At 40.3% G+C, this 12,305-nt stretch overlaps 1 protein-coding gene across 1 annotated transcript in view; it reads left to right on the plus strand.

Moving 5' to 3' along the window:
* The window catches only part of LTK (leukocyte receptor tyrosine kinase), a 98,811-nt gene that overhangs the window by 49,841 nt on the left and 36,665 nt on the right, over positions 1–12,305 (plus strand). Inside the window, exons 5-10 of the mRNA XM_062576268.1 lie at positions 1,170–1,172; positions 3,656–3,792; positions 5,399–5,536; positions 6,419–6,571; positions 7,810–7,910; positions 9,136–9,302. Of these exons, the coding sequence (XP_062432252.1) occupies positions 1,170–1,172; positions 3,656–3,792; positions 5,399–5,536; positions 6,419–6,571; positions 7,810–7,910; positions 9,136–9,302 (699 nt within the window). The remainder of the gene's footprint in view (positions 1–1,169; positions 1,173–3,655; positions 3,793–5,398; positions 5,537–6,418; positions 6,572–7,809; positions 7,911–9,135; positions 9,303–12,305) is intronic.

The raw sequence follows: 12,305 nt of genomic DNA on the forward strand, positions 1-12,305 counted from the left end.
GTTATTTAACTTCTGCTATGGATCATACATGGAAGCATTGCCATATAGCTGATCTGAACATACAGAAAAGATTAAAGTTGTTGGGAATTATTGAATCAGGTGTCCTAGTACATAAACCTTTGAAAAAGAGTGGTCTGGTAAGCGTCCTCAGAAAATGCTTAATACATACTAACAACAATGAGCACAGCTACTTTGATTAAAAAATGTAACTAGAAAAATGAGAAGCTGTCTAGCTGTTGTATAAGACTAGCATTTTGAATGCTAATCTGGGAGTATGAATTACTGCTCCTCATGCTTCTGTCAAAATTGCACCCAAAAATGCACTGGCAGTAGTAGGTAAGATCTTCACTCTCTAGCTGGTTGGTGAGGGCAAGAGAGGAGGCATATGTTCTGCTCTTTGGTCTCTTTCTTAAGTCTAGAGGTTTGAACTGCATACTTGTGAAGATATGGAGCAAACAACTTTTTATACATATAAAAAGTAATCTCTTCTAACTTGTGTGTTCACTAACTGAGCCTACAATCGTTTAACATACCTTTTTGCAATAACCTGTGTAGTGAGTTCACCTAACTCAGAAAGTTTTTCAATTTTCCTGTTCCATTTTATTGAACTTTTCACTGTAGTCTTTCTTCAAATTCATAATCACTTCCCTTTGTTAGAGATGGGAAGGCATTGCACAGTAATGATTGGTAAGGAGGAAGGAAGGCTTTTGTTCAGCAGAAGAGACTGAGAGGCTAATGCTGAAAATAAAAATCAAAAGTTAAAATCACAGGTTTGCATAGTGAGTCTTGAATTCTTTTGCATTGGGCATCAGGTTGCTTGCAACTCCTTTATATCCTTACAAATTTCTCATAATGGTGTCAGACTCTGGCAGCCACATCATACATAAAGAGCAGTTTTAACATTTGAATTTGGAAGAGTAACATTATCTTGTTAATTGAGATCTGACTTGACATAAAATCAATAGTAAAGGTATTGCCAAGCCGTGCTTTTCTGAAAGCTTGCTACAATGATCCATCTTCTGCTAGATCGACAATGGGCTTCATTCCTGATTCCATTAAGAAAATCAAATTGGCTCTGACTAGCCTGTGTTTGGATACCGAGAACAAGCAAAGAGGATGCATTATTTACAAAATTAGAAAACTTGCTGCAGTTGGATCTTAGTTTGGAGGGTGTCTCTAAGAGGAAATACCTGACTGGTTATGAGAATCTGTACACCAAAGTATTATATGTCATGCAAAGCTGCTTGTCATTTTTGTGGACTCTGGGTGCTTGCCAAATTTGGCTGTGGTAGTATGAATGGAGTCAAATTTCAATATTAGAGATTCTTCAGTGCGGTACTGCAATGTTTCAATGGACTTAAGGGCTCTGACTCAAAAGAGCTAAAAAGCTGCCAGTTTGCCCATGTGGTCGTTTAAGATATTGGGCATACTCTTCTACTAGAAGCCACAGTTCTTCAGCAGAGATGGCGTAATGGTAGTATGTCTTTTTCTCAGCTGTGACATTTCAGACATATATGGACTTAGACTGCCAGGAGTTTTCATTTATTTTGATACATGAGCTTTAAACTGAAACATCCAAAGTATCTGGCTCATAAACCATGTAGGATTAAGGTGAAGCCGCTAAACAGGTCATTGTTTGCAGCTGTGGGGCAGTAATCACTTTAGTCACTACCATAAAATCCAACAGAGGCTGTGAATTAGAGGCTGAGTGCTGAAGGTTCCTGCCCTCGGGGATATGATAACATTGGTGATGCAGTGGTGTCTCAGCTAGGGGATAGACTGTAGCTTGATGGAGGCAGCAGAACTATGTCTCAGTGCTTGAAAGCTCTAGCATGCTTAATAGATAAACTCAAAAGATTTAAAAGCTGTCCATATCCTCAGTGTCTCATTGAACCGGTTTGATTAAAACTTGTTGTTTTTTGTGGCTGACAGGATGCAAAGCTGAGTAAGATAGTGGAAGTTGGGGGCTATGGGTCAGTGCTGAATGCTGTTGGATGCTGTGCCACAGCAGGGCAGAAAGTGTATATTTATAAGTGTCCCAGTGCTGGAGACTTCTGAAGCTGAATTAAATTATACTGAAATTTTGAATATGATATGATGGAACAGGAAGCATGAGAAACAGGGTAATTTTTATAAGAGATGGCTCAACTTCAGCTGAGTCTATGATATCTGTGGGGTTTTGTGCATGCGTACAAGACTGAAAGTGGAAGATGGGAAGAGGCCGTGGGAACGGATAGTAACAAATTCTCACCAGAAAAGAGAATACGGTTGATTTCTGGCAAGAAGAAAGAATTAGGTGGATAATTGATGGCAAGCAAAAGTGGAAAAGGTGATAAACAATCCAAGTTACCTTTGCTTTTTTTTGCAGATTGCAGATTAGGTGGTCTGTGGTTCCGTCGTGTTCAGTAGACATACATTTGTCCTCCGGCAGTTGCCTTCTAATCTGTTTGTGGTGTTGGAAAAGAAAATATGGTTATTGCATGACAGCTGAAGGCATTTCCCGAATGAAAAAGTACTACTAGGAGCAGAGCCATAGCAACACATCTTGACACAGTGGCCTGACCTCCTGCCAGCAGCTATTGTCTCCTTTTCACTCCACTGGCATTGGCTTAGAGTCACTTGTCCAGGGTGTCAGCAGCAACATCAGCAATGTATGGGATTCAGACAAATTTGTATGTCTGGTATCCTTTTCAGAAGAGAGCTCAGAGCAAGGATTCCTCTGTTGCTATCCTTCCTACAAAACCCCCACCCGATACAAGATAATGACATAAACATTCAACTGTCTCTTATTGCCTTATTAACATGAAATGGAAGGACAGTTTTTTAAAAAATATAGTGTTAATGATCCTTTTTTTTTTTTTTAATAATACATGGATACCCTGACTCGTATCAGACCAATTTGAGTGAGGTGCTTTGAGAATTCCTATTTGGTATTTCTCTATAGCTTTTGATGCCTAATTGTCTTTAAAATTAGAGTTGCATCGGGTCATCTCTCTTTCTCTGAGCTGCCACAGGCATTTCACAGTTTAAAAACCTCTGCTCTTTAGGGGTTATGGCATTTGTCCTATGGGGAAATGCAAATTCCCAGAGCAATTTGTGTTTTCTGGAACACCGTTTTTCTTATTCGCCTTCCTTTCTGGGTGCATATTTCCTTTTCAAACTAAGAGATTAGACTGAGAATACACAGAAAAGGGTTCTTGGAGTTCATACAGCCAAGAAACCTTTGTGGCCAGATGTTTACTGGCTGCTTCTTCCAGAACATAAAACATCATGTTTGCTTGAGGAGATCGAGGTTTGTGCTGCGTATATGTGCTTACCTGTGTAAGGCACATATTGGGGATGAGGAGGTTGTCCAAAACTAGTAATAATTTCAGCATCTTTTTGACTTGAGAATCCTTGGGAAAGATTGGATGTTTTCATCATCAAGAGCAGAAATAGGATCGGCAGCAGAGAAAACTCGGTATAAACTTTGTCAGGCTGAACACCACTTGTTTTCTGTGAACAACTGTTTGTTATGCTGGAGTTTACGTTCATCAGCCTGTTCCCATATGAATGTTATCACTTCCATTTGATATAGTGCAGAGTCTTTAGTCCTGGGACTCCTTGGACTCCAGTGTACTCTGCCCATGTCTGATAGCTCTTTGTTGCCTTCCAGGAAATGGAAATTACTGATGGCCCAGATTGGGCAAATAGAAAGACCTTTTAAAATCACCTTGCTGTATTCAAACTGCGGAGCACGAGAGGCTGGACTGCTGGCAGTGGGCTCCTTGCAGCTCAGGAATTGCTTTCGTGGTATGTTCCAGTATAGTCAGGTTTGGAATAACCAAATGCAGTCAAAAAAATGAGCATCTTCTTCACCAAAATTGGTGACTGTGGTCTGGGAGTAGGCTGGATGGGAGATAAATAATAGCTGAATTATTCCCAGGGTTTCTTGCAATGTTTTACCTATCAAGCGTCATATATGCTTGTGTTTTATTTATGCAAACACATGTACATGTGCTCTGAAGCAGAGTTGAAGTTCAGAATTATAAAACTGATATCAGTAATCCACTCTGCTTTTTGGATTTGCTTTGTGTAATTTTTAGAGTGCATCCAGCAGCAGGGATGGACAAAAGTATTTGTCTAGATTATTTTAATATTTTTCTTTCTTAAGTAATAACAAAATGCTTTACAGTGTCACCAAAGCGTTTTCTATACTGTGGTTCCATGGTCCAGATCTATAAGGAAAAGAAACGTTGATCTGTACTCTATGGGATCTGCTTGTTACTGCCAGGCTGAGAACTTCTGTATAAAATGAGAGTAATTAGAATGTAATTATTTTCACTAAAGTGTTGAGTGTTCAGCTTGGAAGTGCTCAATTTTACCTGGCATTTACAGCCCGCTTGCTGATGTCATGCAATGGTCCTCATTACCTGTGCAGAACCTTTGCTGATGTCATTTAGACTTCTTGGAAGCCTGTTGGCACAGGCAGCCTGCAAGTTAAAGACATAATCATCTTCACTTCCTGGTTTTCATGCATTAATATAATGCTGTTGCTTCTGTTTTACAGACAGTTTAGAAAAGCTTTGAATGTAAATATATCCAAGAGAATACTGGTTTCACAGAGCTGTTTTATAATGTATCATTTTTGCTTGTATTAGAGATTTAATTTTTTTTGTAGTCATTAATATTTTTAGCCAATAGTATATTTTTAATGCAATGTTTTTGACAGTTACAGAGTTTTTGAGGGCTTGTATACAGCTTGAAATGCTATACTAACTGCTCCCAAACTGTCCCTAAATAAGCTGATAAAGGTATGCAGCACAACACAATGCCATGGAGAAATACTATCCCAGACCACATACCTTGATTTCTGCAGATATATCCTTTTCTTTCTGTGGTTACCTAATTTGTGCATTTTTTTTCAGAGCAGTCCCAGTGGAACTTCTGTGCAGAGCTCTGTTAATGGGGCTCAGGTCTAGAAGTCCTAGGCATGTTCTGTCTACATGCACAGATCCACAATGCAGGCTAGGTACATTAGGAGTGATGATTTCAGGAAATATCAGACTTATAAATTGTGTACAAATCAGTTGCTGAGTACCTGTGCAGTAAAGTCAAATGTCCTAGAATACAGCTGACTAGACTAATAAGGGTGCATGAATGAAATTTCTGCACAGTAAGCCAACCTGCAGGGGAAGTAGCACACTTAATGGTCTCGATTCCATGGAGCCAGGATAGAAATATGCCAGCAGCATAGGAATTAGTTATCCCCTGACATAAGGTGAGAATAGTTTATTCCCAAGAATACTTTCTGAGGTCATACATGTGAAGGCTGAAGACTCATCCCGTCCAAAACCCTGCTTTAGACATTCTGCTACCTCACCTCTGGGCTTTTTTCTGTTTTCTTTTTTTCCTTTAGATAAAGAAAACCAAGATCTTTCTATATATGAAAAAGGCTCCACCTTCCCCTGCCTTCTTGGAGGCTGTGTCAGCCACTTACAAATCTGTGAATTCATCAGTGATTGCCCTGCCAAAGAAAGGGGAGGGGTGAGGTGTGGTGAGTATGTGGCATACCACTTCATGGGAATTTTCAACCTATCAGGAGAATTAATATAGAATGAAAAATAAGTTAAATTGATTCCATCTGTAGATGAATTCATTTTTTTGCCCTCTGAATTAATTTAGCCTGTGTATGTAAATTGAGTGTCAAGAGTCTCTTTGAAAATTCATCCTCTATAGGATAATACGGACTTGGGACTTTTTTTTTTTTTTTTATGTTGCAGAGCTCAATGATCTGTCTTTTGTATTTACTGCTTTTTCAGAGAAAGGCAAAACCTTATTTATACATCTGCAGCGGGCTGAGGAATTCCTTCTGAACCTGCCTGCAGGTGAAGGCACTGATCATCATTCTAGTGCCATCTCCAGCATGATCAGTCATAAATCTGACCTTCCAGGATCCCAATTCTGAGCTCATGTTGCATATCATGATGGAAAAATCTCCTGATTAAGCAGAAGTGGTAGTAAAAAGCATCTTTTAGCTTTGTTGCAAGTACAGTGGCAGAGATCTAAAATAGTTTGTCAATAGTCAACCTTTTACCTGGACATAGAAACCCTTGTGATATCTGCAGTTTCACATACAGCAGTGGCCTTTAAAAATGTATGACAGTGATTTACCACTCCTGAGACCGTGGGAGGTGTTCTTCAGTATCTACAGCAGGAAAGAGCTGCAAGGTCTGTAATATTTCCAGATACAAATATTTGATGGTGACTCCATGGATATAAATAAATGAGTCGTGATAATATTTTGTCATTGAAAGACTGTGTGCTGGAAGTTGTGTAACTTAGGGAACCACAATGAGTTCTGAGTTTTGCTGGTGTTTGTTTTCTTCCATAATCAGATTTCTTCTATTTCCTTGGTTTTTCATGTTGTCCCTTGCAGACAGTCTTCCAGAGGGCTCACATTGTTCTTTTGAAGAAGGTCCTTGTGGCTGGACACTGAGTGGCACTGCAGCATCCACCTGGTCTATTAGGGGCTTTACCAAAATGATGCAAGAAGCCCCATTTATAGGGTCTACCTTGCAATCCACTGAAGGTAAGTTTCTCATAGTTCTCACGCACTGTGTCTGCATATATATATATTATATATAATAGCCTCAACCCTAACATTCTAAACTGATTTAAAGTTCTTGGCATCTCCATTGTCAAATCAACTTTAGTTAGTATCAGTGTTATCTAGAACAATTTTTAGACGTAGAGGAAGTTAACTTTTGATTATGAGTTAAAGGCTCCCATATAACAAGTTTGGCAGTGAAGTTAACACCAAATTGAAGGAGACTAGGATATGTCTTCACTTTTTAAAAGAATTATATTAAAAATTCTCTTGTCTCTATCCCTCCCTCTTCCTCTTAAGAGCTATGCAACTGTAGAGTGCTTCAGCAGCAGCGTGACAGCTGCTGCATCACAAAGTAGAAATTGTTCCAGCAGAACCAAGCAGTTTGCAGAAGCATGTATCTTTTGGAGACCTCTGCCAGACTCTACCAGTTGGTTCAAAGGTTAGGAAGAGCATAACACATAAGTATATCCTGAGACCAAGTGTTCATGCACATTTTGTGCCATAGGAAACTGCAATAAAGAATCAGATTCAATTCCCATAATACTGGTTTGGTAAATAAGAACGAGGGAAGCTAAACCCTTTGATGTACAGGCTTAAAGTCAGAAATGTTGAGCACAAATGGTCTTGGCTTACAGTTTCCTGTTGAAATGAAGGGTGTCCACATGCAAGTGTCCTTTCTGTGTCTTCAGAGGTTCTATAAACAGTTCCTGGGAACAAAGACTACAGATAAGCTCTTCCAGCCCACAATTTGTCTGACTGCTTTATTTTATAAGCTTGTGGTGCAAGAATTATGGTTGAAGAGAGAGTTCACTGTAGATTGCTGTGATTGCCTGTATTTGGATGTGATGTCTGAGGTTTGTTCACTCATGTTTCAGGAAATGTTTGGGAGGTTGGTTTTTGCGCAGCTAAAATCCACGTTCCTTTAATATTTATTATATCCAAGTTAACTATCTCAATGGTAGATAAGCTGTCAAGTCTTAAAGTGAGTTTCCGCCATGTCTTCCTACTTGCATTGTGCTTCTGTTCAAGAATGTTGAATTATTTCAAGAAAGTATAGAAAAGGGAAACATGAAACAGATTCCTTTAACAAATTTCTCCTGTGATCAGGTGTTCCTGAATCAATGTGTTCAGCAGGTGAACATCTAGCAACAGGCATTTCTTCTTGGCAGAATGAGCATGAATCTTGTCTTTTCTGATTCACTTTTTTTTGCTTACAGGACACTTCCTCTACCTGCGAGCAGACAGCAGTCAGACTAGTGGTATGGCCAAGGCTTACAGTACCAGTTTGCCAGCCAGTATTGCCACTGAAGACTACCAGGTAAATCACTCTGCTCTAAGCATCTCAGTGGAGCTGTTCCTCAGGCTGTGGGCACTCTCTGCATAGTATGCCTTTATCCCTGTGCTACATGCTGCACAAAACAGTGGAAAGGTGAAGAGCTGACTATACTGCATAGCTAGCTGAGTGTTGAACTCCAGAAAGTAAACATGAGATGCTACCATAGTAGGAGAAAGGAGGAATCCCAAGCATACTCACAGATGAGGATAAATTCCCCAGCCTAGCAGTACTGACCATTCCTCTGAAGGGTACCCAGCACCTGGACTATATGGGGTGACCCTGGTTTGTCAGAAAGGGAATTCGTCACCTAGGTTTTTCTTCCATTCAGTATACCTGCTTCTGAGACTGTTGTTCCTAAATTCTGCTGTAGATTAGTGACAGTTAACAAACTTGAGATCTTCACTGAGAACAGGAGCATGAAGTTAATGGGGCATGGGACTTCCCAGGAATAGGTGAATGTCAACTTTTGCTCGTGTTCTTCTGAAATTTCGAGTGGTGAAGGCAGCTCGGAATAGTAAGGTTAAGTATCCAGCCTTCAGCCCAGATCTCTATAAAGAATAATGAGACATCTATGATGCTAGAGTTAAAATATATATATATAAAAAAAAAATATTGCACTCAACAACACCTAGGAAAATTAGTGCCCTTGGAGTGCTTCCATACCCTATAGAGTGCCTGGGTAGTCACTGAGCCATATCAGTGTAACACACTGACCTGGGTAGTTGCAGTGGGAAACCCTGAGAGATTAGAGCTATGGTTCAAACCCTTTCCCATGAATCTTGAAGTGAGGTCACTCATCTCAGTGAGGTCACTGAGGAGGAATCTGTTTGGTATTGTTTTTCTAAAATGTGCAACTAACAGAAGCATTTAGTGATACAGAGGTTCTTGGGTAAAGCCTGCTTGCTCCTGAAGGACATAAAAAGGAAACTGATGCTAACCCATCCAGATGGCATCTGCCACAATGGGTGCAATCATTAGTGCCTGGAGATAAGCATGAATGTCAATTCAGGTCCCCACCAAGAAAATTTTATACTAGGAACAGTATTGAGCCATGTGCAAACACTGGGGGAACTAGTGGCATATATGCTTAAACAGACTGACCTAACATCAAAGGTTTGGTATCTCAAATTCCCAAGGAGGGAAGAAGTCCAGGGTGCCACCCTCTTTTTTCAGAAGATATCCTCCTTTTTCTGTTCTTCTATTACAGGTCCAATTCTCAGTGCATGTTTTTGGCAGCTACAATGGTACCATCTCCTTCTCTGTCAGAGAAGAGACAAAGGGATCTCCAACTACCTTGCAGATGTGGGAAAGAGCAGGAAGCTGGAGTGACCACTGGTTTCTCATCACTCTACCAATGCCAGTGCTTCAGAACCGGTGAGACCCCCACTGGCAGTATCCAGGGGTTTTCCTGGTGTTCTACTAGACTGTTAATGTCTTTATTGTGAACTGTTGCTTTCATTCTTGCCTTCTTCAAGCACTATTTCTAATGAAAAATCTACAAGAGTACAGCAATTCAGCTTGCTGAGGAAGCCATGTGTCACATGTGCACATCTTCGTGCACATACCCAGCTTAGGTCAGCACAAGACCACAGTTTGTGTCTACACTTGCAGGCTCAGTGTTTAGGTACTTAGGTGCTGGGAATAGTAAGTGTCTACTCTAGAAAGTGGGAGAAAACCAGAATACTCACAATGGCAAAGTGCTCCCAGTAAGGACACAGCAATACTAGCAAAGCTGCACTTTTTAGTCCTATAGTAAAAACAACTATGTAAGTCAAATGACTGTGGTAAAACCACAGTTTAACCAATACATCTGTCTATGCTACAGGCTATGTCAATGCAGCCTGTGCAATTGGACATTCACATCCAAAAGGCAGTAAAATTCAGAGAGAGAGAATGTTGTTCCACTCTAGCTAGTTTAATTTCGTGATTACCTTCAGCATGAGCATTATCAAATATTCGCCATACACATCTTTGCCATGAATTATTCCTTCAAGATAGGGAAAGTCTGCATGCTGGCAGTACGTATGATATTTTTGTCTGACACTTTGTCTAGAATCTTTTGGATTATCAGCTGTTTAGTTGTGAGTACATAAAGTGAAGTTGTCTAGAGTAGCTCTTTTTGCCAGGCACTCCCACCTGGGCCCAACTGTTTAGGATCCCAGAACAGAGTCCTAGGAGCTCTGTAGAGATACCTAAGATTTTTTGCCTTTCTGAAAAATGGTCCAAAAATGATCCCTTATGTTTGTTCCTTGAAGACTCTGATTTCTGTCTCAGCCCTTGCATTTGAAGGGAAGTGGATCTTCTGTGGCAGTACAGAATGGATGACAATAAGCTTTAAAGATATTACCCAGCATTTCATGCAAAAAAAAAGATATTCAGATAATATCATGTTTGAAAGACATGAGCACTCAGAGAAAATGGAAGAAGTAGGCAATTCCTGTATGTGTGTATTAGGACAGTCTGTTTGCAAATAGTTTTATCTTGCTTCTCTTCATATAACCTTTTGGTATGTTACTTTCAAACAAATTTAAAAAGTGGATAATTTATCATGTGGCATGACAGTGACAGTCACTGTGGGTAAGGCTGGATGGAGTTGTTTCATTTAGCAAGCAAATGTCTGCTGTTTGAACTGGCAGAGTAACTGATAGCAGTAGTAACTTGTCATCTGCTGCCCTGGCCATGACAGAAGGTGAAGCAGCACACACTGTGGTGTTGCAGCTATTTGCCTAGAGCAGGAAAACCCTGGTGGTCTTTCTGCCAGGACTTCTGGGCTGTGTTCCAGACTTTTGTTTTGTTTCTTCTGTGCTTTCCTCCTCTTCCATTATCTCACCTGCTTCTGTAGTACCCTGTGCTTTCTTTCCTTATTTTCATACACTTGGTCTCTCTTCTTTCTCCTCCAGGCTCCCATTTGTGATCCCATTTTGTGTGTTACACGATTCCAGTCCCAATCTCACTTTCTGAACTTCACTGCTTCTTGTTTTAATCTCTCTTCCAGCAGGTAGTTTGTCTCTGTGTGGCTTTTTATACAGTCTGTCTCCCTTCCTTGCACTTCCTTTCCTTACTTCTCCTAATCATCCTTTGTGCTCTCTTTTGTTTAGGTGATCCCAGATCTTCAGGCCAGGTTTATTTCCAGCTTACCTACTACAGTTGACTACTTGTTCCTCTCAGTAGATCTCAGGTCTTAAACCTTTGTGCACCAAATCTAAGCTCTCCTGCTGTAATATTCCTAGGGGAGCTTCTCCACCTCTCCAAGATGCCAGCTGGTTTGTTCTGGATTCAGTTCAGGCAACTTCTTCCTCCTGTTTGACTGGGGTTCAGCAAGAGGAAGAAGGGCTGAGGAATAAAAGATATATTCATGACTTCAGAAGGGCACTTTGTCTGCTCTGACCTCAGGTAGCTGGAGCAGGACCTGACATAATTCTGAACTGTACTGCCAAGGAAAGTACTGTTTAGCTCCAGGCTTGAGGATGTCCAGGACAGAGGAGACTTTTTAGGATTTTAAAAATTCTTCCAAGCATGTGTGAATGTCAGGAATTTAAAATTTTCAATTATATTTTATTAAAATTTGAACATGGAAATGACAAAAAGCTTGTCCCTGCTTTAAAATCATCTTCCTCACAAATTTCAGATCCTAATTCCAGTTCCTGGCAGCACAGCATTTTACAGCATGGTCAAAATGATGAATCTCTGCATTGCCTCATTCTCATCACTGGCAAAACATTTGCTTGCTATACAAATTCTACTCAAATTACCCAAAATAGGAAAGTTCACCTAAACTGGTTCAAATCTGGCAAAGTTGCAGGCAACTGTAAACAGAAATTTGTGAACATTATTGTACAAACTTAATACAGGTTGGTGTTGATCTCTGAATGACCTTTCTGTATATATACGGGTTCTGCCAGCTTTCCTCTGTAATGCAGGCTCCAGCAATGCTCTCCTGTATTCTGACTCTTCAGGAAACTACCGTGCTTCTCTTGTTGTCCCCGAGAAAGGATGAAAGGGTGTTTTTTTTCTTCTTTTTCCCCCTGTTTCTTGAAGGGATGATAGTCAGTAGCAAAATGGTTGGGAGGAGGCAGATAAGGGGAAGGAGAAGATGAGAACTGCAACCCACATAGTTGGTGTAGCAGGACATTTATGTGTTAGTGAGGCCAGAAGGAGAGAAGCCTTGGCAGGTAGAAGGAGGAGGTCATGTAGGGGATAAAAATAGTTTTTAGAAGAGCTTCCTATAGTGTATATTTCTCTAAAGTGATGGGAGATGGAAGGCAAATTACATATTTTGCTGATCACCCTCCCAGTTGGACATCTAGCTACTTGGAAAACTGCTTCTGATAGTCAAGTGGCAAATTCACTCAGTTCACATACACATGGAAAATAGAC

This window comes from Rhea pennata, chromosome 5 (assembly GCF_028389875.1).
Source record: "Rhea pennata isolate bPtePen1 chromosome 5, bPtePen1.pri, whole genome shotgun sequence".
In the NCBI taxonomy this organism is placed as follows: Eukaryota; Metazoa; Chordata; class Aves; order Rheiformes; family Rheidae; genus Rhea; species Rhea pennata.